The sequence below is a fragment of the Gossypium raimondii genome, chromosome 12 (genome assembly GCF_025698545.1).
Source record: "Gossypium raimondii isolate GPD5lz chromosome 12, ASM2569854v1, whole genome shotgun sequence".
NCBI lineage: Eukaryota > Viridiplantae > Streptophyta > Magnoliopsida > Malvales > Malvaceae > Gossypium > Gossypium raimondii.
In genome coordinates this window covers 51,643,443-51,666,799 of record NC_068576.1, presented here as the reverse complement: position 1 = coordinate 51,666,799, position 23,357 = coordinate 51,643,443, and the positions used below count along the sequence as shown (strand labels likewise).

Sequence of the window (23,357 nt, the reverse complement as noted above, 5' to 3'; positions counted from 1 at the left end):
AGAACATTAAATCCCTCTTGTTCAGCTGCTGAAAATGCGTAATATATACAGTTGAAGCCCCCCGGCACCTTGAATGGCCTCAACTATACGTATAGGGAGAGAGTAGCACGGTAATAAGTTTGACATTGACCAAGATATGCGCCACACTCTTCGGCCTACTATGGCATATAGGACGGTACCCAATGCCCTCAAAGAAAAATAGATAGAACATACTCATTCACACATGGCATGAGTTTAAATAAAATTTTAAAACGTTTTTATTAATTTGAAGAAGAGAAAGAAATGATGTATCAAAATCAAATTGCTGATTTAGGAGGGAGGAGTAGAAACAGAGAGAAGCAAAGGAAGAAAGTGGAATAGCAGTGGGAACAAGTAAAACAATAGACAGAGACAGAGGCTAAAAGCCTTGAGCTACTCAAACAAATGAAACCAGGGCCATCAGTATTGGGAAGAGAGGCCGTACTGTGGGGTTCATTTTTACTCTTGTTTTGGTTATAGGGGTCAGAGCCAGTAAAAATTCATCCCTCCATCCATTATTCATAAATCAAAGCTGCAGCACTCACCAGTGTTATATATTCAGAAAACGAAGTCTGCAGAATGTCAAAATAATAATTTTATCATCATTACACTATCATTCATTCATTCATTCATTCCCTGTCCACCATCTTTTGAACACGTACCAACATCAAGTTGGGTTGATGTGGACGAGTGGAGAGAGTGTCAGCCATCGGATTTATTGGGCTCTTTGAATAAGGGGATAGTGACCCCTCCCTGCACCCACCCTGTCACCTCCACCTATATATTTGACGCTCTTTGTTTTCATCTAATGAAGAAACCTTTTTTTAATTTGTTTCATAAATTAAAATAGTTTGCAGTGATTGAGTAGCTCGAGAACTTTTGCATGAAAATGTGGGAGGGAAAGCGGGCCCAATGTTAAGTCATAATGTCACACAATGGATGCATGGTACATTCAACTCCCTTCTTTGCGTTTTCTAGCTCTTGCCATTTACAACCATTTATTTCTTCCTCAAACAAACTGGCCTGTTTTAGTCAACCAGCCCCATTTGTTTAGTGCTAAAACATCACTACTCATTTTAACTCCAAAATTTAAATTTAGTCCCTCTTATTAAAAAAGTCGACATTTATTAGATTGAGTGATAAAATGGCAGCAATGCCACCTTCAAGTTTCAAACTTGACCTAAAAACCTAAAAAAGAAAAAATCCAGTCACTTTTCTCAATTTTAGATCCCAACAAAAAGGTGTTATTTAGTGCTGTCTATCAATCTATGAACGTATTTTTCAAGCTGTCCAAACCTAGAAGATAACAGTAATGAATGGCCCATTACAAAAACCCAATTGTACTTTAATACATTAACTTGAAAATAATATAATCTTACCTTAGAATTAAGATTCAATCCCAAATCTTAGTGGTTACGATTAATGGTGAAAACTGAAATTAATTATACCTTACTATCACGTACCATGCAAAAGCATATTGGTCCACCTCCAACTTTATGTGTCGGAAATTCAAAATTTCGTGAAGTGTTTAAATAATTTTAACTTTCTCTTGGATGCCAGCATATATCATTTATTTACGCAACCCTACCCAAAGAATTATCATTACACAGTCTAAACATTTTTGTGAAAACCTAATGTTTGGCGTTGTATGAGCATTTTAAGCTATGCTTACATCAAAATTAAATTTAATTGAAGGAGTGAATCAAGGCAATTTTAAAAGTAGTAAATAAGAAAAGGATTTGGACCGTTATAAAATCTGTTCTGACATCCTAATTCCCGTTGAAGGTGTAATATAGGAAGTTAGTTTATGTGAGTGTGAATTTGGTTACAAGACGACGAATAATAAGGCGAGAATCTCGCGGGAGCCATTCTTCATTATGGAACAAAACAGAAGGCATGTAATAAGCAATATTTTCTTAAAATGCATTTCGCACGTGTCAGAAAGTGGAAGCCAAAGGGGGTGGATATGGTCAAAGACATAGGGTCACTGTCAGAGAAGAGAGAGGGGGGAAAAAAGGGCGCGAGAATTAAGGCAAAAATCATATTGCAATCCATTGCTTTATGATTGATGCCTCGCTGACAGCGCTGTCAGTGTAGCAGAAGCAGCAGCTGCTGCTGCAACAAAGGAAAAAGAAAAACAGCAGCAAAAGCTCTGTCGTTTCATTCAACTAGTAATATATATGTAAAAAGGGGCAACGCGGGCAGTGTGATGGCGACCATACGTCCCTTCTTCCCCTTCCTAAGGGCAGTCCTGTCTTTATCTGCCCGGCACTTAATAAGGGCTCTAACGTACAAACAAACTAAATATAGAATAATTACAATTTACAACACCACCAACAATCTTCTTATCTTTTTCACCACCATTTTCCTTTCCTAACTTCTATTCTTCCATAATTTTCCAACCCTTTTTTTAATTACAATTTTAATTCACTTCTTTCTACTTTTTTCCATCTTTCTATTATTTTTCTTTTCCTATAAATACTACCTAATTTATTTTTCATCTTTATTTAAACTCTTAAACTTTTTCTTTATAAAAAGGGTTAATTCACAAATCACTACTTAATTTATACTCTTTTTCCCAAGTTGATTCCTAAACTTTTTTTAGCCACAAGCTATAGCTAAACAACTTTTTTTCACAAGTTGGCACCTCTGTTACTCCAACCGTTAGTTATGTCGTTAAGCCTATTTTTTTTCTTCAAAGAAAAACTTAACTCACGAATTAATACCTAAAACCATACTTTCTTTTTTCGAAGTTGGTACCTAAACACTTTATTGTCACAACTCACAAATGGTATCTTAATTATTCTTTCATTACCCATTTTATACCAAAATGTTATATTTGTTAAAAAAATCCCAACTAATAATAGCCTGTCACGTCAATAAACTTTAAAAAATACTTTTTTAAAATTCTTTTATTTTCCTTTAAATCATTCTATCTCTTTATTTCTTTTTCTTTCTTCCTTTCTTATAATGCCTAGTAGTGCCAGCAATTCTCGAAGTTTACCTTCTCAAGGTTGAGACATTGGGGATGAAATTTTTAACTTCAAGGTTTACTTGCTTGACTTGACGGGATAAAAAAATACTAAAATAATATATAGCTTTAAAATCAATGACTAGATTATGTCTAAATTAAATAAGGTATTAAAGGCGTGTAAAGAATACAACATTGATTGTAATGTTGGTCCAAACTTAATGATATGCATTACAGTGTTAATTAAGGCGGTTTTGGTAAGCTTTCTAATTGACTGACACCAAAAGAATGTTGTAAAGGAAAATATTATAAAAAAAAAAGATGGTGGAGTGGTTAGACATATGGTCATATAAAGGCAAAGAAGAAGAGTATTGAATAGTATTAATTTGGAATTGCATTAATGATATATGCCATGGTTTTAACAACATTTCATGTGATGATATGCCCACCCTTTTTTTATTTATGAAGAGATAGAAAAGCAAAGTTAGGAACTTGGGGGTATGCTTTAGTTATTTAGGGGGTAAGGCGAAGATGTCAGATGCTTGTATGTAAGCATTTAAAGCGAGGTGATGGCGGTGACGTGACAAATAATGGAACATTTACTGACTTCGGATCGGATCAAAAACTGGAACTTTGGTGAAAAACTAAACCCATAACAAGTTGTGTGTTGGCCCACCTCTAACCTCAAAAGACGAAATGAAAACAACAAAGCATATTTGGGTTGGAAGTTAAGCCATGAACCCAACTTCAATCTGTTGGATTGAGCCCAGTAGTTGAAACACACTACTTGTCTGATTTCTTATCCACTCTGTCTCTCTCCTTTTGATTACCCATAATATCAGATGAAAGTAAAGCAATGGCTAGTGCAGCTGCGAGCGCCAGTTCCATGCTCTGTTTGTCATTGCAGAACCCAACCAAAACCCTTCATTTCTCTATCAAAACACATTCTTTTCACTTCTTAAAACCCCAACTTCCTGCCTTCCGTCGGTACTCTACGGGAGTCACACCCATCAGTCCACTTCGTGGCATCTCCTGCAACTGTTCCTCCACCAACACTACGCACTATGAGGTCAACAATCTTTGCCTTTTTTAATCTATTTTCCTTTTTGCCTCTTTCTTGTTTTCCTCAAAGCTAAATTGACTAGGCCTACTGCTTTAATTAAAGACTGATACAGGAACTAGAACTGTTTTTTGTTCGTCTATTCCTAAGTTTTTTTACTCTCTGCTTTCCTTTTGTTAGGCTCTTATGGTGTAATAATCCAAACAAGGTTGAATCTGAACGAATCAAACTTGTATATAGCTCTAGTTTGGGTCACTATAAGTGTAGTTATCAGTACAACCAAATAATTATGCCCATTGAATTTCACCTATAATGAAACTTGTATAGCAATTCATTTCATTAGATTGACTGTGCCCATGTATGATAACAAACCTTGCAAGGGGTGTCCTTCTATATCGGAGTTCATGAATTTGAGAATGTTTTTCTTTTGATTTCCCAATCATTTTTACAATTTGGGATTTGTTGTTTAGCCATACTTAATCTATGGAGCATGCTACAGTTCTCTGATGGGTCTTCTGAAGTGGAACTAAGGTTGCAACTTGGTGGTCAAGATGTTCTAAGTGCTAAAGATATATTTGTAGATGCGGATGGTACTTCTCTAACAGTCAAAGTACAGCAGGCTGGGTCCATCATCACACTTATAGATACTACTAGTCTGTTTGAGAAAATAAAGCCTGCTGAAACAATATGGTTTGTCGCTGAATTTTGAATGAACTTCAGTAATGTAAGATCACTACGCATTTAGATTTACCGTCTTGTCTTAAGCAGGTATATAGACGATGATCAACTTGTTATTAGCTTAAAGAAGCAGGATCCGAATCTGAAATGGCCAGATATTATGGAATCATGGGAGTCATTGTCAGCTGGTTCTATGCAACTTCTTAAAGGAACATCAATTTACGTTGTTGGGGATTCCACTGAAATTAACCAAAAAGTAGCCCGAGAACTCGCTGTTGCTCTCGGGTATCCCACTTGTCCTACTACATATTTGTTGCTTCTTCTCCTTTATAACATTTCCATTTCATGTCTTCCTTTTCCTGCATGTCATCCTAATTTCAGCAGATGAAAGAATATTTGTTGCTTCTTCTCCTTTATAACATTTCCATTTCATGTGTTCTTAAATTAAACTGTCTCCTTTTCCTGCCTGTCATCCTAATTTCAGCAGATGAAATGAAAAGTAGGCATTGTTCCTCAAACTAAGTTAATGACCTTCGGGTGGCATACTAATACTCTAGGTTTAGTTTTTAAAAGCAAAAACTGTGTTATAGCTATATTTTATATTTGTACCTTGAATGGCTTATAAATGAGTACAAACAAGCATTTATTTCTCACATGTCCCCTGCCCTTACCATTTAATAAGTTTATATGATCGCAGGTACACGCCCCTCGTTACAAAAGAACTATTAGAAACTTTTGCCAAGCAAACTGTTGATTCATGTGAGTTACATCTTTCTGTTTCACTAAATGTGGGATGCTTAATCATTAAACCTATCTCCTTAGTCCCAAGTATATGCACATGACTGGACCTCAATTCCATCACTCATGCATGGTTATGTAAATGATACACGTTCATGGATATGGATATGCCTCCGTGGTTTTCCTCTCCGTCTTTCTGTGTATGTAGTTCTAAAAGTCAATAAAATTTTCTTTAGAAGCACCACCAGTCTATAACTATGTCACTCATATTTACATCTAATCTCCATGTACATGTTGAGTGGATTCGTTAAATCACTGATGAGAAAAGGTAGTTGCCATTCTTCATCTTGTCTTGTTCAATATGGTCAGTACAAATCCTTATGTCAGAGCTTGCACACCTTTTCGCACAATTTAGCTATGTAATTCATACGCGATCATGTTAGCCACTGATTATAGATATCTTCGCTAATTGCTACTTTGAAGTTATACTTCTCAAAGAAAAATGTGATTTACTATTATTTCATGAAATGATATTTCAATATACAGTTTTCTAGAAACTTAGAGTGCTATCTCGTAACCAGCTTGCAGCTATTAATTAGTTTGATCTATCGCAGGGGTGGTCGCTGAAGGCTCTGACTCTGTGGCTGAAGCAGAAAGTGCAATACTAGAAAGCTTAAGTAGGTAAGGAGTATGTCTCAGTAATTATTAAAAACATGTAAAAAGGCATCACCTTGGCTTGCTTGTCCTGGCAGTCATGTCCGGGCTGTTGTTGCAACCTTAGGAGGGTCTCATGGGGCCGCAGCACGGACCGATAAATGGAGACATCTTTATTCAGGGTTTAGCATTTGGTTGTCACAGACTGAAGCTACAGGTAAATTTGCATTTACTTTGTATCAATTTATTTATCTATCATAGACTGAAGCTACAGTCATCAATCTGTTTCTTGCTGGTCAAGTTGTTTCAAACAATTTCGGGCCAACTGATTTGCTTATTGACATAGTATGAATCCTGTATTTTCGCAATATCTTTTTCTTTAAAAATATAAATGATTACCTAGAAAGTCAAACCTGAGTTTTACATGAAGCAATCCTGTTATAAGCTTTGGGTGCATCAAAATGCATACTATGCATCTCATTTTAGCTGGTATGAGTACCATTAACTGTAATTAGGCACCTAATACTTGTGGAAGAAGTAAAGGTGGATAAAAAGTAGGGAGTAGAATGGTTTATGTATTAAGTTGTGCAGTCACTGTGCAGACGAGGATTCAGCAAAGGAGGAAGCGAGAAGGCACATTGAAGATGGTAATGTTGGCTACACGAATGCAGATGTGGTTGTGAAGCTCCAGGGTTGGGATGCTGATCATGCCAAGAGTGTAGCTCAGGCATCCTTGAGTGCCCTCAAACGCTTAATTCTATCTGACAAGAAACTTCCAGGTAATCTATCTATCTATCTATCCATCAAAATTATAGGACCTCCTTAGTCAGTTTTTCTCTGGTGCATACTCGTGTTGCACAAAGATATTCCACTGAGTAAATTACTTTCAAGTAAAAAAGGAGGAGATATTTTGGGGAGGGTGAGAAAGCAGTCCTGTAGGTGTTGACAGGAAACACCGCATTGGTGCCACCCAAAACCCTCTCTCCTAAACAGAGAGTTGTGGCCTTTGGCCTTCAGACCCTTTGCGCTTTTAAGTTTTTAAGGAACTAGCCAATCGTGTAAGGAAATAACTTAAACCTCATTTCTTATTATCTAATTTGAATAAAAACAAGCAATTATTTAGGAGAAATTGCTGCTGGTCAGTGAGCTAAGTAGCGTGTTTTTGTGCAGGTAAGAAGAGCCTTTATATAAGGTTAGGATGTCGTGGGGATTGGCCAAACATCAAGCCACCGGGGTGGGATCCATCAAATGCTGCTGATGCAGCCCCGCCTGCTACATTGCCAAATTAATTTTCATTTTAAACACCAACATGTTTTGCATTTTATATCATATATATAATGTGATCTAAGAGAGCCTTTCTTTATCCATCGTGCTTATATTTTAGGTCAATTTATCTATTGTGAAGATTTATCTTTTATCTATGGCACTGGCATTGACACTGCCAGAATAGAAAAAAGCTGACGTTCCTCGCGGTTTATTAGTTTTATATCATATATGTGATCTGAAAGAGCATTCTTTCTCATGCAGTCTAAAGTCTTTTTGTTATACATGTATATCCGCGAAGGCACCGTATTTTAAGTAGATTGGCTCATCTTTGACTTAACAAAGTGGAATTTTAAGACGTCTTCATTTTTGAAACACCTCAAAAACTTCCGCTTTATCACATCTCTGATAAAAAAAATGTACAATTTTTCTTCCCTTCTAAGACACGAGATGATTTGATTTCAAGTCCCAGGCAACAACAATTTGTATTAACGATAACAAAGCAACGAGTCCACATTGAGAACCACAAAGAAACACACTAAAATACGCGGGTCTAACACGACTGTTCCGATGAAAACATTACCTTCAATCAAACATATCCACATCATGTCGACACATTTTGTAACAAGCACCAAACTAAAAGACTACCGTCAACTTGAGATCACCAAGTTCAAAGGCCGCCAGGACCATTCATGTTCTTCTGCTTTGCTGCTGCTGCCGCTTCTAATTCATGTCTAGATGGAAACTACAAATCGCCAGAAAACTTGATTAGTTTAATATCAAAATCAACCTGAGCTGATAATCATTCCTAAAGTTTAACTCATACCTTGCACTGCAGAGATGTTATTGTTGATCTCAACAAACTATCTCCGACTATCAATCTCAGCTTTTTGACAAAATCATCACGACTTATCTTCTTTGCCTGATAAGCATCCAAAAAAAAATGCAAAAGAATCAGAAACCTTTTTTTTTTAAACATAGGGAGCTAAAAATAAATCATCTGATTCAACATACCCTGAATAGTTCATAATGATTAGTAACTTGATCCATATCTAAACGAGGGATTTTGTTTGAGATAGCAGCAAACAACATTGGGAAAGGCATCCAAGGAGATTTAGGGGTCTTTGAAGTGTTTGAACCCAGGCTAGGATCATTTTCGTGGGATCCACCTGATTCTGAGGTTTGGTGATTAATACTCCCCTAAGGACAAAAGAACGTCACAGTAAAACATTAGCAAACCTCAAAAAATTATCGTATATTATCAAAACCCATATGTTCCCCCCCTGCAACCATCATTAGTGCAGAGGTGATTTGAGTTGCTGTATGATAAAACTCTTGAGTGCTAAAAACAGCACACAGCAACCAGAAATGGCACACTGTTGCAGGACAAAGAAGCAGACAAATAAATCAGCAGGAACCAAGCATAAGTCGGGATATTAAAAACAGCCAAATGCTATTTTGCAACTTTTGCAAATTTGAAACACCTACCCTTTGATTATTTATCATACTATTTATGAACTTGTACAAGTTCATAAATAGTATGATAAATAACCACAGTATGTACATTGTCAGGCACCAGTGTCGCCCACCAGAGAGTAGGATCAAGTCTTTTAATTATCCTACTTACCATAAGGCCTAGGCCATCATGTCGTCAAACTGAATATATACATTCATATACACATGGATATGAAAGAAGCAGACAAATAAATCAGCAGGAACCAAGCATAAGTCAGGATATTAAAAACAGCCAAATGCTATTTTGCAACTTTTGAAAATTTGAAACACCTACCCTTTGATTATTTATCATACTATTTATGAACTTGTACAAGTTCATAAATAGTATGATAAATAACCACAGTATGTACATTGTCAGGCACCAGTGTCGCCCACCAGAGGGTAGGATCAAGTCTTTTAATTATCCTACTTACCATAAGGCCTAGGCCATCATGTCGTCAAACTGAATATATACATTCATATACACATGGATATGAAAGAAGCAGACAAATAAATCAGCAGGAACCAAGCATAAGTCAGGATATTAAAAACAGCCAAATGCTATTTTGCAACTTTTGCAAATTTGAAACACCTACCCTTTGATTATTTATCATACTATTTATGAACTTGTACATGTTCATAAATAGTATGATAAATAACCACAATATGTACATTGTGAGGCACCAGTGTCGCCCACCAGAGGGTAGGATCAAGTCTTTTAATTATCCTACTTACCATAAGGGCTAGGCCATCATGTCGTCAAACTGAATATATACATTCATATACACATAGATACATATAGAGAGAGAAAGAGAGAAGAAAAGCATAATACAGATATATTACTCACCAATTCACCGGCAGATGATAATACTGGTAAACGACCCTGAAGGCCTGGAGTAGATGCAGTGACGCCTGAAACAGCATGATTAGTCTCACTTCCAATCAAACGCCCTGTGGGAACAACATAAACCTCAAGAGCTAAAGAACTGAAATATTTCAGAAAAGGAAACATATGATAGTCATACAGAATTTGCAGAAGACACAGCCAACTACAACTCATTGAACCAGTAGTTGATCTGTTATTCTGGAATGAAAAAAAACTAAAAGCCCCACCAGAGGAGATATCAACGCATCATAGAAGAAGCCTTGATTCTTTAAATTAACAAACTTATACATTTTCCATCCATGTTTGAAATGGAGATAGAACGTTTGAGGACATTTAGGTTGCAAACCATTAAAATTTAACGCCATGTAGAGTTTCCAATTTGATGTTAGATGAAAGAAAGGAAGAATGAACATATTCATCAAATAAACAACATTCTAAAGGAGAAATATATCACCTTCAGCATTGGAGATCTTGAAACTAACAACAAACTCTGGATAAATGTGAGTGCTGATATTCATGTTCCAGATAATATAGTACTTTGGATGCTGAAGATCATCCACTCCACTATCAAAATCTTCATTGCTAGGATAACACTGTCCACTTCCAGGACGAAGAAGCTCCATCTTTCCCATTATTACACGACATAGTATCATATACTTTATTCCATTTTCGTCAACATCACAATAGTTTGCACTGCACAGACAAAAGATAAACTTCAGTCCTCAAAACCACTAACCAAAAAGGTGGAAGTTGATAATGTTCCCTGTCAAGAAACTTAAAATAGTATAAGAAAAAGGCAACAAGGAGACGGTTCAATAGTACTTTCCTTCATTCACAGGTATTATGTCATTAAAAGAAAAATTGTAGAAGCCTTTCATCATTCTCTCAGAAACATAAACAATAGAAGACTTGCATATTCAAAAGAATTCATAGCAAATAAATAAATAAAAAATAACTCCAACCTGGTATTAGTAAATTCTACTGTGGCAAGATGAACACCAGTGCCATATTTGTGTGGAATTCTGGAAAGACGACAATCCCCAAGCCCATGCATCATGATGATTGGCAAGTCTGACTGAGAGCAGGCAAGCCAAGCATGCTGAACATTTGCATCACCCCGATACTTCTTCATAATTTGAACCTGCTTCAGGAAACGCTCTAACCTATATTGCGTTGAAGAACTGGAGCAGGGCTTTATATTAATAACATCCGAACCACCCGAAGAGCTCATGCCCAACAGGAACATCGTCTCCACAGTTTGAGAATCCAACTGTTCTCCAAATTCTACATCCACAAACTCCTTTTCAGGAAAATTTAACCTTGTTTGTTGAATATCCTCAATGATTTTGCTGTGTTTTGCATCACCATCCCTGTTGCAATTATCCTCAGCTTCTATGGCACAGCAACTGGTGGCAGGTTTCTGAGCAATTTGAAAATTTCTAACAAAAGAACTTGACTCCCCACTACATTCCTTCAACCTAGATTGATCACCATTAATGTCAATTTCAAGATGTAGCTTGATCTCAGGGGGAACATATGATTCATTATACATAGATTCATGATCACTCTCATACTCATGAGCCTGATATAGTTCATCCTCCACAGCAAAAGTCTCCGGGAAGAAACAGCCATCTGCTTCGTCAATCCAAGCAATTGGTTGTTTCAAGCCAGTTTTCCAATCCAGTCGAAACATATGCAAGAAATCAAGCACAAAAGATTGACCATCTTTCTCCAGCTCAATAAATGGCTTCTTTGTGATGAGATCTTTCCTAATTGAAGCAATGAGATCCTTGGGAAAATCAGTCCATTCACCTTTCTCAAAGAACATGATGCGCTTCGGAATGCCAGTTTTCTTAAAATTTGAATAGCAAAGCAGCAAAGATCTTTTCGAAGGATGAGCACAACTAACAACTTTGCCTTTGTGATCCTCCAATCTCCTCAGCTTGCCATGCTTCTGGGATGGTAAACTCAAGTTGGGCAATTGTGGTAATATCACATGCGAAGCTCCAGGAAAATAAGTTGAATGCTGCGCAGCCCGCTTTCTCTTCCTATTGTGCAGAAACCCAGGCTTATTATCCGATACCATGGCGTTCCGTGCTTCCATTTCTACCTAGATCAATCCCTATCAACAAGCTTAAAACCAACCCTTCTAATGTAAAAACGACTATGAGGCCTATCTTCTACCAAACCAAAAGAAACTGTCTCCTAAAACTTGTTATGAAAATCCTGAAAATAAAATGAACATAATGGTTAGGACATTAAATGACATAAATATCACAACTCACACAGTGGAACATAAGTAACAAAGTTCAGACTGCGCACAACCAATTTTTCAAACATAGTGGCTGAGAGCATATCAAACGGAACTTATCAGAATCACCATATAGACAAAGGAATACATACCTAAAACTGCAGTTAGTGTTGATGCTGTACATATCCATGTCGCACATGTTCATCTTGTACATTTTTCTCTTCTTTATTCTTTACAAGAAATTCATAAAAGAGAAAGCAACCTCCGTTTCTACTCTACAGCCTTAAGTAATTCTGCCTCCTATTACATCAAATAAGAGCACCTAAGAATATTGTGGCAGAGAATTTCATAAATTATGGTTCAACAATTATTTGGTTTCTTTTTTATTTCTTTCTTTTTCAGCAACATATTTTACAGATCGAACATCAAGTTGATCTTAAATAAATCATAAAATTTCACGCAGGTCAGAGTAAGTAACCATATCACTTTTTACATAATCGTGAAACAGAAACAGCGTTGACTTGGAAAAATGAGCACTTTCTACAAGAGTAACAAAATACGAAAATTTATATGAAACGCCATTGACCTTTTAGGCAAAATTAAAACAACCAAAAGAATCTTAGAAATTTAAATCCTCTACGCTGATTCCAGTCAAGAAACATTGACCCAAAAATCAGAAACCAAGAAAAAAAATCCAAAAAAAATCTAGTAATTTCTCGTAAAAAACTTGAGAGTCTTGAGATTGAGGATTGACAAACCAAATTAACAAACTAAACATTTTTCTTGTCTCGAAAAGCTGAAACAAATCAAAAATAAAAATAAAAAGTTCAGAAAATCTTAATTTCTTGCAAACACTGCAAGATCGAAAAAATTTAAATGAAAACCCTAGAGCATAATTTTCTCAAAATAACATACTAAAATATCTTTCTTGATCCCCAAATAAAAAGCAATATTCACAGAAATCAACCATCAACAAATTAGTCGTTCAACAAAATTAATTCAAAAACATGCAGATCGCAAGATCTGGCCCGATCTATGCCGAATCCACCCTCAAAAATCGAATCCAGGAAAAAAGAAAGAAAATTAACCTTAAACTAAAAGAAAATGAAAGATATTACCTGCGGAAGATATATATTTTGTAGTGATTCACTTCTCAAACGAGAGAAATTTTCATTCACTTTTATTCTTTTATTTCTCTTTTTTCTTTTTTTCTTTTCTTCTTTTTTTTTCTTTTTTTTTTTCTTTTTGAGAAGGCGGAGGGGAGGGAAGAAGGGAGAGAAAGAAAAAAGAAAAATTAAAAAAAAAAAACCCTAACACTGAATAATATACGACGCCGTTATAGAAACGAGTCTTCCTCTTATATCGTTCTAGCGTTGACGGAGTTTTCAGAGTCGGAAGTCTTTGTATCTCTCTCCTCTCATTTGCTTTTGATTTTTCCGTGAATATTTTTTTTTCTCCTTTTTCTTTTTTCTTCTTCTAATCTCCCTTACTTGAACAAAAAGCAAGGGCGAATCGGAACATCAACGTTCCATATTGGGGGGATGATAAAGTTACCAGCTGTCATACATTGTTCTGTCACCACCCTGTCGGTTTTGATTGGAGTATTTAACTTCCGTGGTTTGGTTTGACTCCGGAGTTTTGCACTGGATGAAAAACAATTTGATTGGTTTGAAATTTTGGGGTAGATAAGGGTCATTTTCGGGATTGAAGAAATCAGACAGAGAGGCGGTTGTTGCGAGGGGTTATTTGGGGAATCAAAACTTTTTGTTGGGGTAGAATGGGAATACACTCTTAATAACTTGTGTTATAATTTTTTTTGAATGATCACCTTGACAAAATAATTCATAGAGTGGGCCCAATTGAAAAGAAGAAGATAAGCGAGGTTCGTGGCAACCTTATACATTGTGATCAAGTGAAGACGCATGGACTCCACAGCCCAAAGCACGGTGGCTTTCGGCGTGTCTCGTAGCCGATGCTCTGAAAATTTGTGGGTCCTTTTTATTTAAAAAGTTCAACGATTTCTTCATTATTGTGGCGAAATCAAAATTATTTTTTCACCCGTAATGAAAAATATATAGGTTTTAGAGTAGAAATTTTGTTAAAGATTATTTTTTTTAAACGTAAAAGTTGAAATTTAGATATTTTTTATTTTACGTTTTAAAATAAAATTATAAGAATATTACTATTTATATCAATTATAATTAAAAGATATATAAAATAAGAGTGGTATTCATTTATATCGGTATAAAATTTAAGTGGTTTTATATTTTTCGTAACTTTTTATACGATTAATATTTTAACAATCCAATTGACATATTTCATCTTTCATGCTCCATTCATATAAATCATGCATGTTAGCTTTCGATAAATTAAAATGTTTACCCACTGCTTTTATGTAAAAACTTTCAATCATTGAATATATATTAATATATAGCTAATATTTTAAATCGATATAATAGAGATATCGAATCGGCTAAAAATTTACATGCATAGCAAGTACAAACATCTTAATAAATTCAATGGTTGGATCATTCAAGTATTAATCATATAAAAGGTTATAGAATAGTGTAAAACTACTTAAATTTTACGCTAGTACAAATGGATCCTTCCCTATATAAAAATTAGATTAACGATATTTTATGTATCATAATATTAAATTATTTAAACACTTCATGCATGGTTATATTAAATTATTTAAATATCATTAATCACTATATTGATTTAATTAAATATGATTAAAATATCATTATATTAAATTGTTAAAATATTGTTTATCATTATATTTAAAATTTTAAAATATTTTGTTTATGTATGATTAATTTTACAAGTAATTTATATTAATTATTTAAAAGGTATTTAAATTTATATTTCATGTATCATCATATTAAATTATTCAAATATTATATAAATTAACTAATTTTTACTTTTCAACATTATATCTAAAAAACATTTAATTAACGAATTACAATTTTTCGTAACACTTTTAAAAAACATTTTTAACCAAAATATCAATCAAGACTAGACATTAACTATTTAAAAGGTGTATAAATATATTAAATATTATTTTATACATCGTTATATTAAATTATTTAATAGTATTTACAAATATTATTATATTAAATTATTTAAATATTATTAACTCTATATAAGAAAGGAAGTCCAACACATGGCAAGTCATGGTGCTCACCTTCTTCTCTCTCTTTACATTATATCAGTGGCTAAATTTCAATTGTGTCCCTTTGTTATGCCTAAAATTGTGATTTAATTTCTATATCTTAATTTCTAACATAATTTAGTCTTTATGTTTTATAACTCTGTTAATTAGTCCAAATAGTTAGTATTGTTAATTTTTCATAAAGAAATTACGTGGTTATATATAATCTGAATGTCTTAAGAGTCTTAGAGACCGATGAGTGGCTTCCATTTCTTTTGAGTTTACCATCTTCTTCTTTTCTTTAACATTATAAGATCATGGTAAAAATTTCAATTTGACTCCCATACTATGTTGAAACTTGAGATTTAATATTTTTGTATAATTTGGTTCCTCGACTTTATAATGTCATTGGTTAGTCTAAATAGTTAATATTGATGATTATATAAACCAAATGTGGACATCAATTTTCTTAAGAACACTACAACAAAAAACTTATTTTATCATATGATGAATTCGAACAAGTGCTTTTAACAAACAAACAAAAAAACCCTAATCAATATTTACGACATTATTTTTATTGTTACATGACTACCAATTGAATATATATATATTAAGTTCAAAATGTCACTTCAAGAAATTTAATAGAAGAAATTTAATAGTGATAACAATTGGACCTAAATTTTAAATTTAAAAGTAGAAGAATTAAATTCCTAAAAATAAAAGTAGAGACTAAATTCCAAATATAAAAAGTGTATAGAGATTTAGAGCATATTTTAACCTTCAAATCTTTACTTCATAATTTAATACAAACAAATAATCAACTTAACATAAAGCGTACAAATCATATTGTTTACTATCAAAAGTAATCCAACCGCATCGAAACCTAATTTCAAATCGCTTTGTAAATGATTATTAAAAAAATAAAAGTATATTTGTATATATTTTATGTTATTTTCTCTAATTTATATTTAAAATATTTTATTTTTATATTATATAAAAATATAAAAGAATTTGTAAATTAATTATAAATAAAATAAAATAAAATTGATTTGATTTGATTTGATTTAAACAATAACAAAAAAATTTATGTTATAAATCGAACTGAATAAATTTAAGTAACAGTTAAATAAAAATCAAGTGGAATTTAATAAAAATAAAACCAAACAGTAGAATTAAAATCGATTTGCTATTAGCCCTACGTACTAGTACAAATATTTCTTTGCTCTTATGATTTATCAACTTCTTTTTAGTACTAAAGTACTTGGTTTCGGGTAAAATGAGAAGGGTCCAAGAGCGAAGGGAAGCTTCGTCCACCAAACCTGTACAACTATATGCATATGGAAATTGTATTGTAAAGTTAAATTATTTGGATTGTCGAGTAAGGTGATATTTGTAGGGATCAACTGTACGGAGATATGCTTAGAAGTAAAAGGCTATTTTACTAAATTAGTCTAAAAAAAAATTATATTTACAAAAATAATCCAGGTTTAAAAACAATCACCAAAATAACTTAAAATGAACAGTGCCCACTCGTTTTTTGCACCCATGATTGCCTAATAATTGTGTCAAACTTAAAAAAATTAATTTTTTGGGTTTTGGCCTGTCAATGGCCGGAACCCAGGTATTTTTTTTTAAATTGTATAATACTAAAATACGAAAAAAGGAAAAAATAAAAACGAAAAAAAAATTTTGGGTGCTGGCCTGTCAATGGCCGGCACCCAGTACAAATTTTTAAAAAAATTCCTTTTTTTTCGTGTCAGAATCATATATAAATATACGAAAAAAAGAAAAAAAATTTATATTGGGTGTTGGCATGTCAATGGCCGGCACCCAGTACAAATTCTAGAAAAAAAATTTCTTTTTTTTTCGTGTCAGAATCAGAGATAAATATACGAAAAAATAAAAAAAATATTTTGGGTGCTAGCCTATCAATAGCCGGCACCCAGTACAAATTTTAAAAAAATTCTTTTTTTTCGTGTCAGAATCAGATATAAATATACGAAAAAAATAAACAAATTTATTTTGGATGCTGGTCTGCCAATGGCCGGCACCCAGTACAAATTTAATAAAAATTTCTTTTTTTTCATGTCAGAATTAGATATAAATATACGAAAAAATTAAAAAAAATTATTTTGGGTGCTGGCCTGTCAATGGCCGGCACCCAATACAAATTTTAAAAAAATTCTGTTTTTTTAGTGTCAGAATCAGATATAAATATACGAAAAAAATTAAAAAATATAATTTTTGGGTGCTAGCCTGTCAATGGCCGGCACCCAGTACAAATTTAAAAAAAATTCTTTTTTTTCGTGTCAGAATCAGATATAAATATACGAAAAAAATTAAAAATATAGGCCGGCACCCAGTACAAATTTTAAAAAAATGTTTTTCTTTTTTTTTCGTGTCAGGATCAAACATAAATATACGAACAAAAATTTTTAAAAAAAACTTTTTTGGGTGCTGACCTGTCAATGGCCGGCACCCAGTACAAATTTTAAAAAAATTCGTTTCAGAATTAGATATAAATATACGAAAAAAATAAATAAATAAATAAATTTTGGTGCTGGCCTGTCAATGGTCGGCACCCAGTACAAATTTAAAAAAAAAATTGTGTCAGAATCAAATATAAATATACGAAAAAAATGAAAAAAAATTTTGGGTGCTAGCCTGTCAATGGCCGACACCCAGTACAATCATATATATATATATATAGGTCATTTCATCTTCCATTTGTCTAGTTTGAAAAGTTCTTTTTTCCCTCTGTTTAAAAGAAAGTAAATTTTTTTTTTGAAAATGAGTTTTCAAATACTTTTTGTTTATATTCATTTCGATGGTGAAATGATAAATACAAATGAAGAAGAATGTGTATTCCAAAGCTGGAAAAAAATAGGAATGAGATTCAACAAACAGATTTCGCTGTCGGATTTCAAACGAAAAATCAGTACAAAGATAGCAAGCCGTTGCGGAAAGCAAATGTCAAGACTGTTTTATAGATTTCCTATTTCAACTGATCCGCTAAAGTTATCAGAAATGGAGCTTGTAGATGATGATGATTTAGGTACAATGATAGCAATTTATTGCCCCCTGGTATAGAAAATCCCAATCCAGTTGAGTTGTCCGCGGAGATAACTGAACCGGATCCCATTCAAATGGTAATTCCAGCAAGCCAGCGCTCCGGAATTGATTTTGATCTTAACGTCCCTTGGGAAGATCAGTCAGGGTTTGTATTGTCAACGCCAACTCCCGAAAATCCAAACACTGGTGGATGTTCGTAAAACACCCCATACTCGAGTCATTGTCTAGAGATCCATCTAGAGGTGTTGGCCACCATAGAAGATTGTGATGAAGGGTCCGATAATGATGATCAGTCCCACCATGATCCCAACGATGATTTTAGTGACCCCGATTTAGATGATATCCCTTAAGACATAGACGAGGAAGGGCCGGTAGAGGGTGAAAATGCGATCCCCCATTCGGCTGGAAACACGGGCCCTGGTATAGTTATAAGAAATAATCCAGGAACCTTCATGAGCGACGTGGATCCTGATGCAGCTCTTGCACGCGAGTTCTCGGAATACCCAGATATTGTGCCGACTCACTTAGTTCACAATGAATTTGATGAAGACGAGTTGTTTATAGAGCAACAATTTGACAACAAAAAAGACTGTTTACATGCTATCAAACAACTTAGCTTGAAGTTAGGTGTGGATTATAAAGTAACGAAGTTGACGCAGTCTTTGTACGCAGGAGAATGTTGGAAACCGTCAACTGGTTGTAAATGGTGTGTCCGGGCCGCGTTAATGCAGCAGACACAGATGTGGATGATAAGGAAATTAGAAGGTCCACACATATGCACGTCTGCTCGTATGTCGCAAGACCATAGAAAGTTAGATGTAAAAACTATATGCAACTGCATCATCCCTTTGGTGAAAGAGTCTCCTACCATACAAGTGTCGGTCCTTATTGCGGATATGCAAGCTCGATTCAAGTATAAAGTGTCGTACCCAAAGGCATGGTGGGCAAAGCAAATGGCGATGCGAGAGTTGTATGGTGATTGGGATGTGTCCTACAACGAGCTTCAAGGGTGGATAGCTGGAATGCATGAGTATGTGCCGGGCACAGTCACTGATTTGCAGACACTGCCATATAAAAGCCCTGACAATGAGATACAACCGGGGAAACGAGCTTTTCACCGGTTGTTTTGGACGTTCGAGCCGTGCGTTAGGGCCTTCCCTTATTGCAAGCCAATGTTGCAGGTGGATGGGACGTAGTTGTATGGCAAATACACACAAATCCTCCTGATTGCTGTTGCACAAGACGGTAATCGAAATGTACTTCCAATCGCTTTCGCCATCGTGAAGCGTGAGTGCTTCGAGTATTGGGAATTTTTCCTCACAAATTTACGGAGGCACGTGGTCAGAGAAGACAATATTTGTCTTATATCAGATAGATCGAAAGGATTACTTGCTGCGATAAGGAAATCGGGGGTTCCGTAGAGGTCTGTTTATTGCATCCGGCACATCGCGGCAAACTTTCATAGAGATTACAAGAATAAAGATTGGAAAAAAGAACTTGTGAACATGGGTAAAACAATTTGTTTGTATTTATTTAAAAAATTACTTTCCAAAAATTGTATTGTTTTTAATTTGGTGGAGTGAAATTAAATATGCAGCCTATGAGTTAGAACTAGAAGATTCAGGCAGAGGTTCGCAAGGCTTGAATCTCAGTTGTCATCTTTACAAACAAATCTCCGGATATGGTTGGGGAGCATGGAAAACTGGCAACGGACTCAATGTTACGATGAAGGGTTTCGGTGTTGGCAGATGACGACTAACCTCGTGGAGGCGGTCAACTCTGTATTGAGGCGCACACGCCATCTCCCGATTTCTGTTGTATTCTCGGTAACATTCTATAGGTTGGCGACATTGATGCCTAAGATGGGGTTGAAACAAGCTAATCAGATCGAAGCCAGGCACGTGTACGTAGAGGTCGTCTGAAAGGCCATGGCGGTATATAGTCGAAGGGCACAAACAATGAACGCAGAATTGTATTCACGTGACTTGGAGACTTTCCGAGTACAGGAGTACATCGGTCGCCGTTCGGGTCTTCCACTTAGGTCGTACGCAATTGATCTGCGAAACAGGCGATGTGAGTGCAGAATATTTCAGACTCTTCGATATCCGTGTGCGCATGTTCATGCAGCGTGTGCGAGAGCAAACTTAAATGTTGAACAATTCATAGACGAGATCTACACGTTGCAACGCGCATTTCGTATATGGGGGAACGAATTTCTTGTAATGCCCGATGTCTCAAACTGGGAAGTTCCACCGCCTGCTTTCGAGATGGTGCCTGCCCGTAGTCTCTGCAGGCATCCTAAAGGTCGACCTCAATCGACAAGAATTCGAAATGACATAGACGTTAGGGAGACGGGTGAACCGAAATTGTGCACTGTGTATCGAATATCCGGACACAACCGATCAACATGCCCACATCGTGTCTATGTTTCTGGTCAATCGTCTCGTAATGCTGGACTCCAAGATGACGACTGATATAATATTAAGCACATATTCTTGTAAAATTTGAAATTTGCATTGGAAATATAAAATTCGAGCATCTTCCGAGCAGTCCAACGCAGATGGACATTATGTACGCTGCAAGAGCGTTCATTCTGAAACAAATAGGTAAGATACTTTTGCCCGAGGTCAATCAAAATAAAGTCTCGATAATGTATCTCCCATTGTTAGAGGATCTCGAGCATGCTGGAAGATTTAGTTGGGGCTCGGCAGTGTTGGCATGCTTATACCGCGAGCTTTGTCGAGCGACAAAGCTGACTACGAAAACAATGGGCGGTTGCTGCCTTCTACTACAGTCTTGGGCATTATACCGAATGCCATTTCTTGCATCAGTGGGCCATCAACCCTATGTCTGGCCATTTGTTAATAGGTAAATATGTAGTTAAATATGTCTGGCCATTTATTAATATTCTTTATTTTTTGCATGAGAAAAATAATTTGATAAATTTTTTTTAGATGGACAACTGTACCGGAAATTGGACGATCCCCGCCACTACCTGTGTACCGTATGATGATAGAGACTCATTCCGGCGATGGCGTAAATTACGATTCCAAATATAATTTTTTAAATCTAAATAAAAATATAGAGTAACGTGTTGTATTTATTTTGCAGTTTATATGGATGCCATATACTCAGGAAGATCTCGTAGCACTCATACCGTCATGGGTGGTCGAGCAGCAACACGTGTTCGTGTCTAATGTGCTGTTGATTAATTTTCATATGGTAGAGTGGCACGATGGAGGTCGGGTTTTGAGGCAATTCGGTTGCGCATAGCCTATCCCAAACCCTCCCGTTGACATCTCAGATGTCCACGGAATGGATAAAAAGGGACCGGGTCGGGACTCTTTAAATTAGGCACAGAAACATGAACCATATATCTTTCTGTGGAATCAGCGACATTTGAGGCGCCCACCCTTGTATGTCTTAGAGGGAGGGTTCTCTCCTACGCCTGAGTACGCAGCATGGTATATGGCACATGGGAAACCCTTCATATTCCAGGGTCAGTACATGCTGATCCAAAGAGACGGGCGACCTGATTCTTCGCGATGGCAATCAAGGAACGCCCAACCGCGTAGTAACCGAGTTCCACCATTTGGGGCCGAAAATAAAGTATCTGATTCATCATCACAGTTCGTAGATCTGGATCCAGTGCATGAAGTTCCTCCATCATTTGAAGATTTTTTGGGTGACAACCTCCACCGTCAACATCCGACACGATCCGGATCATCATCCTCATACCACCCGAACTTCCACCTCGAAGCACGTACACCCACCATTGAGGATATTTTTCCATCGGCACCTCTGGTCACGCAATACCAATTAAGTCCCGATTTCAATGAATATAATTATTCCACCTTTTAACTACACCGGAAGGGACACAGGACTCTGGACCGGGCAATTATCAAACGCCTCAGCAAGGTACACGGCATTGCCGACGGAGGCATCCGGATCGTTACACGCCAGTGCCGGGGACGTCCCCAGGATCGCAACAATTTTAAATTTTTATATTAATTTTTACTTTCTTAAAATTTATTATGCAAATATTTCTTTTATTTTTACATTTTTTTCTTTTTTTAATATTTATTTAATGAATCTAATATAATTATTTGTTTGAATATATGACTTCGTAATATTTAAAAATATAAGGACTAAATTCTTAAAAATAAAAATATACAAACTAAATTCTAAATTTACAAAAAATATATGGGACTTGGGGATTTTAATTTTGTAATAGTAAATAGGAGGAAATAAAAAAAAAGGCAATTAATATGTGAAGAAAATCTAAATGTTTGTAATATATGACTTCGTATATTTGTATCTGATTCTGACACAAAAAAAAGAATTTTTTTTAAAAATTTGTACTGGGTGCCAACCATTGACAGGCCAGCACCCAAATTTTTTTTAATTTTTTCGTATATTTATATCTGATTCTGACAATAATTTTTTAAAAATTAAATCTGGAGTCTTGGCATTTGTGAGGCAACACCCAAAATTTTTTTATTTTTTCAGATATTTATATCGATTCGACACTAAAAAAAGAATTTTTATTTAAATTTTGTAGTAAGTGTCCGCCATTGACAGGCCAGCACCAAAATTTTTTTTCGTAAATTTATATATGATTCTGACATGAAAAAAGAAGATTTTTTTTATTTGTACTGGGTGCCGGCCATTGACAGGCCACCACCAAATTTTTTTTTTAATTTTTTTCGTATATTTATATCTGATTTTGACATGAAAAAAAAGAATTTTTTTTAAATTTGTACTGGGTGCCGCCATTGATGTGAGAAAGACCAATTTTTTCAGATATTTATATCTCGATTCGACACTAATAAAAAAGAATTTTTTTAATTTATCTGGTGCCGCCATTGATGTGCCAACACCCAAATTTTTTTTCGTTTTTCTTTTTTTCGTTTTTCAGATATCAAGATTATACAATTTTAAAAAATACTGGTTCCGCCATTGATGTGCCAAAACCCAAAAATTAATTTTTTAAGTCTGACACAATTATTAGGCAATCATGGGTGCAAAAAACGAGTGGGTACTGTTCATTTTAGGTTATTTTGTTGATTGTTTTTAAACCTGGGTTTTTTTTTGTAAATATAATATTTTTTGGACTAA

The 23,357-nt window shown here is 35.1% G+C and overlaps 3 protein-coding genes across 4 annotated transcripts; 2 read left to right on the top strand and 1 right to left on the bottom strand.

The window, feature by feature from the left end:
• The first annotated feature begins 3,762 nt into the window (after positions 1-3,762).
• LOC105764981 (probable inactive shikimate kinase like 2, chloroplastic) lies at positions 3,763-7,482 on the top strand. The gene is made up of 8 exons (XM_012583833.2): positions 3,763-4,058; positions 4,549-4,739; positions 4,818-5,012; positions 5,425-5,486; positions 6,080-6,146; positions 6,218-6,336; positions 6,722-6,898; positions 7,290-7,482. Exons 1-8 carry the CDS (start codon positions 3,846-3,848, stop codon positions 7,406-7,408), a joined length of 1,143 nt encoding a protein of 380 aa, XP_012439287.1. The 5' UTR covers positions 3,763-3,845; the 3' UTR covers positions 7,409-7,482.
• Positions 7,483-7,836: 354 nt separating this feature from the next.
• LOC105764980 (inactive poly [ADP-ribose] polymerase RCD1) lies at positions 7,837-13,499 on the bottom strand. Of its 2 annotated transcripts, XM_012583831.2 has the most exons (8): positions 13,132-13,499; positions 12,166-12,313; positions 10,725-11,988; positions 10,217-10,455; positions 9,724-9,827; positions 8,397-8,582; positions 8,209-8,304; positions 7,837-8,127 (listed from the first exon to the last, which is right to left on the bottom strand). In XM_012583831.2, exons 3-8 carry the CDS (start codon positions 11,864-11,866, stop codon positions 8,053-8,055), a joined length of 1,842 nt encoding a protein of 613 aa, XP_012439285.1. In that variant the 5' UTR covers positions 11,867-11,988; positions 12,166-12,313; positions 13,132-13,499; the 3' UTR covers positions 7,837-8,052. The 2 variants fall into 2 exon arrangements, with proteins under 2 accessions (XP_012439285.1, XP_052480934.1); XM_052624974.1 differs by lacking the exon at positions 13,132-13,499 and having other exon boundaries at positions 12,166-13,115.
• Positions 13,500-20,167: 6,668 nt separating this feature from the next.
• On the top strand, positions 20,168-20,713 carry LOC105762260 (uncharacterized). The gene has a single exon (XM_012580141.1). The coding sequence runs from the start codon at positions 20,168-20,170 to the stop codon at positions 20,711-20,713; it is 546 nt and encodes a 181-aa protein (XP_012435595.1).
• The last annotated feature ends 2,644 nt before the right edge of the window (positions 20,714-23,357 follow it).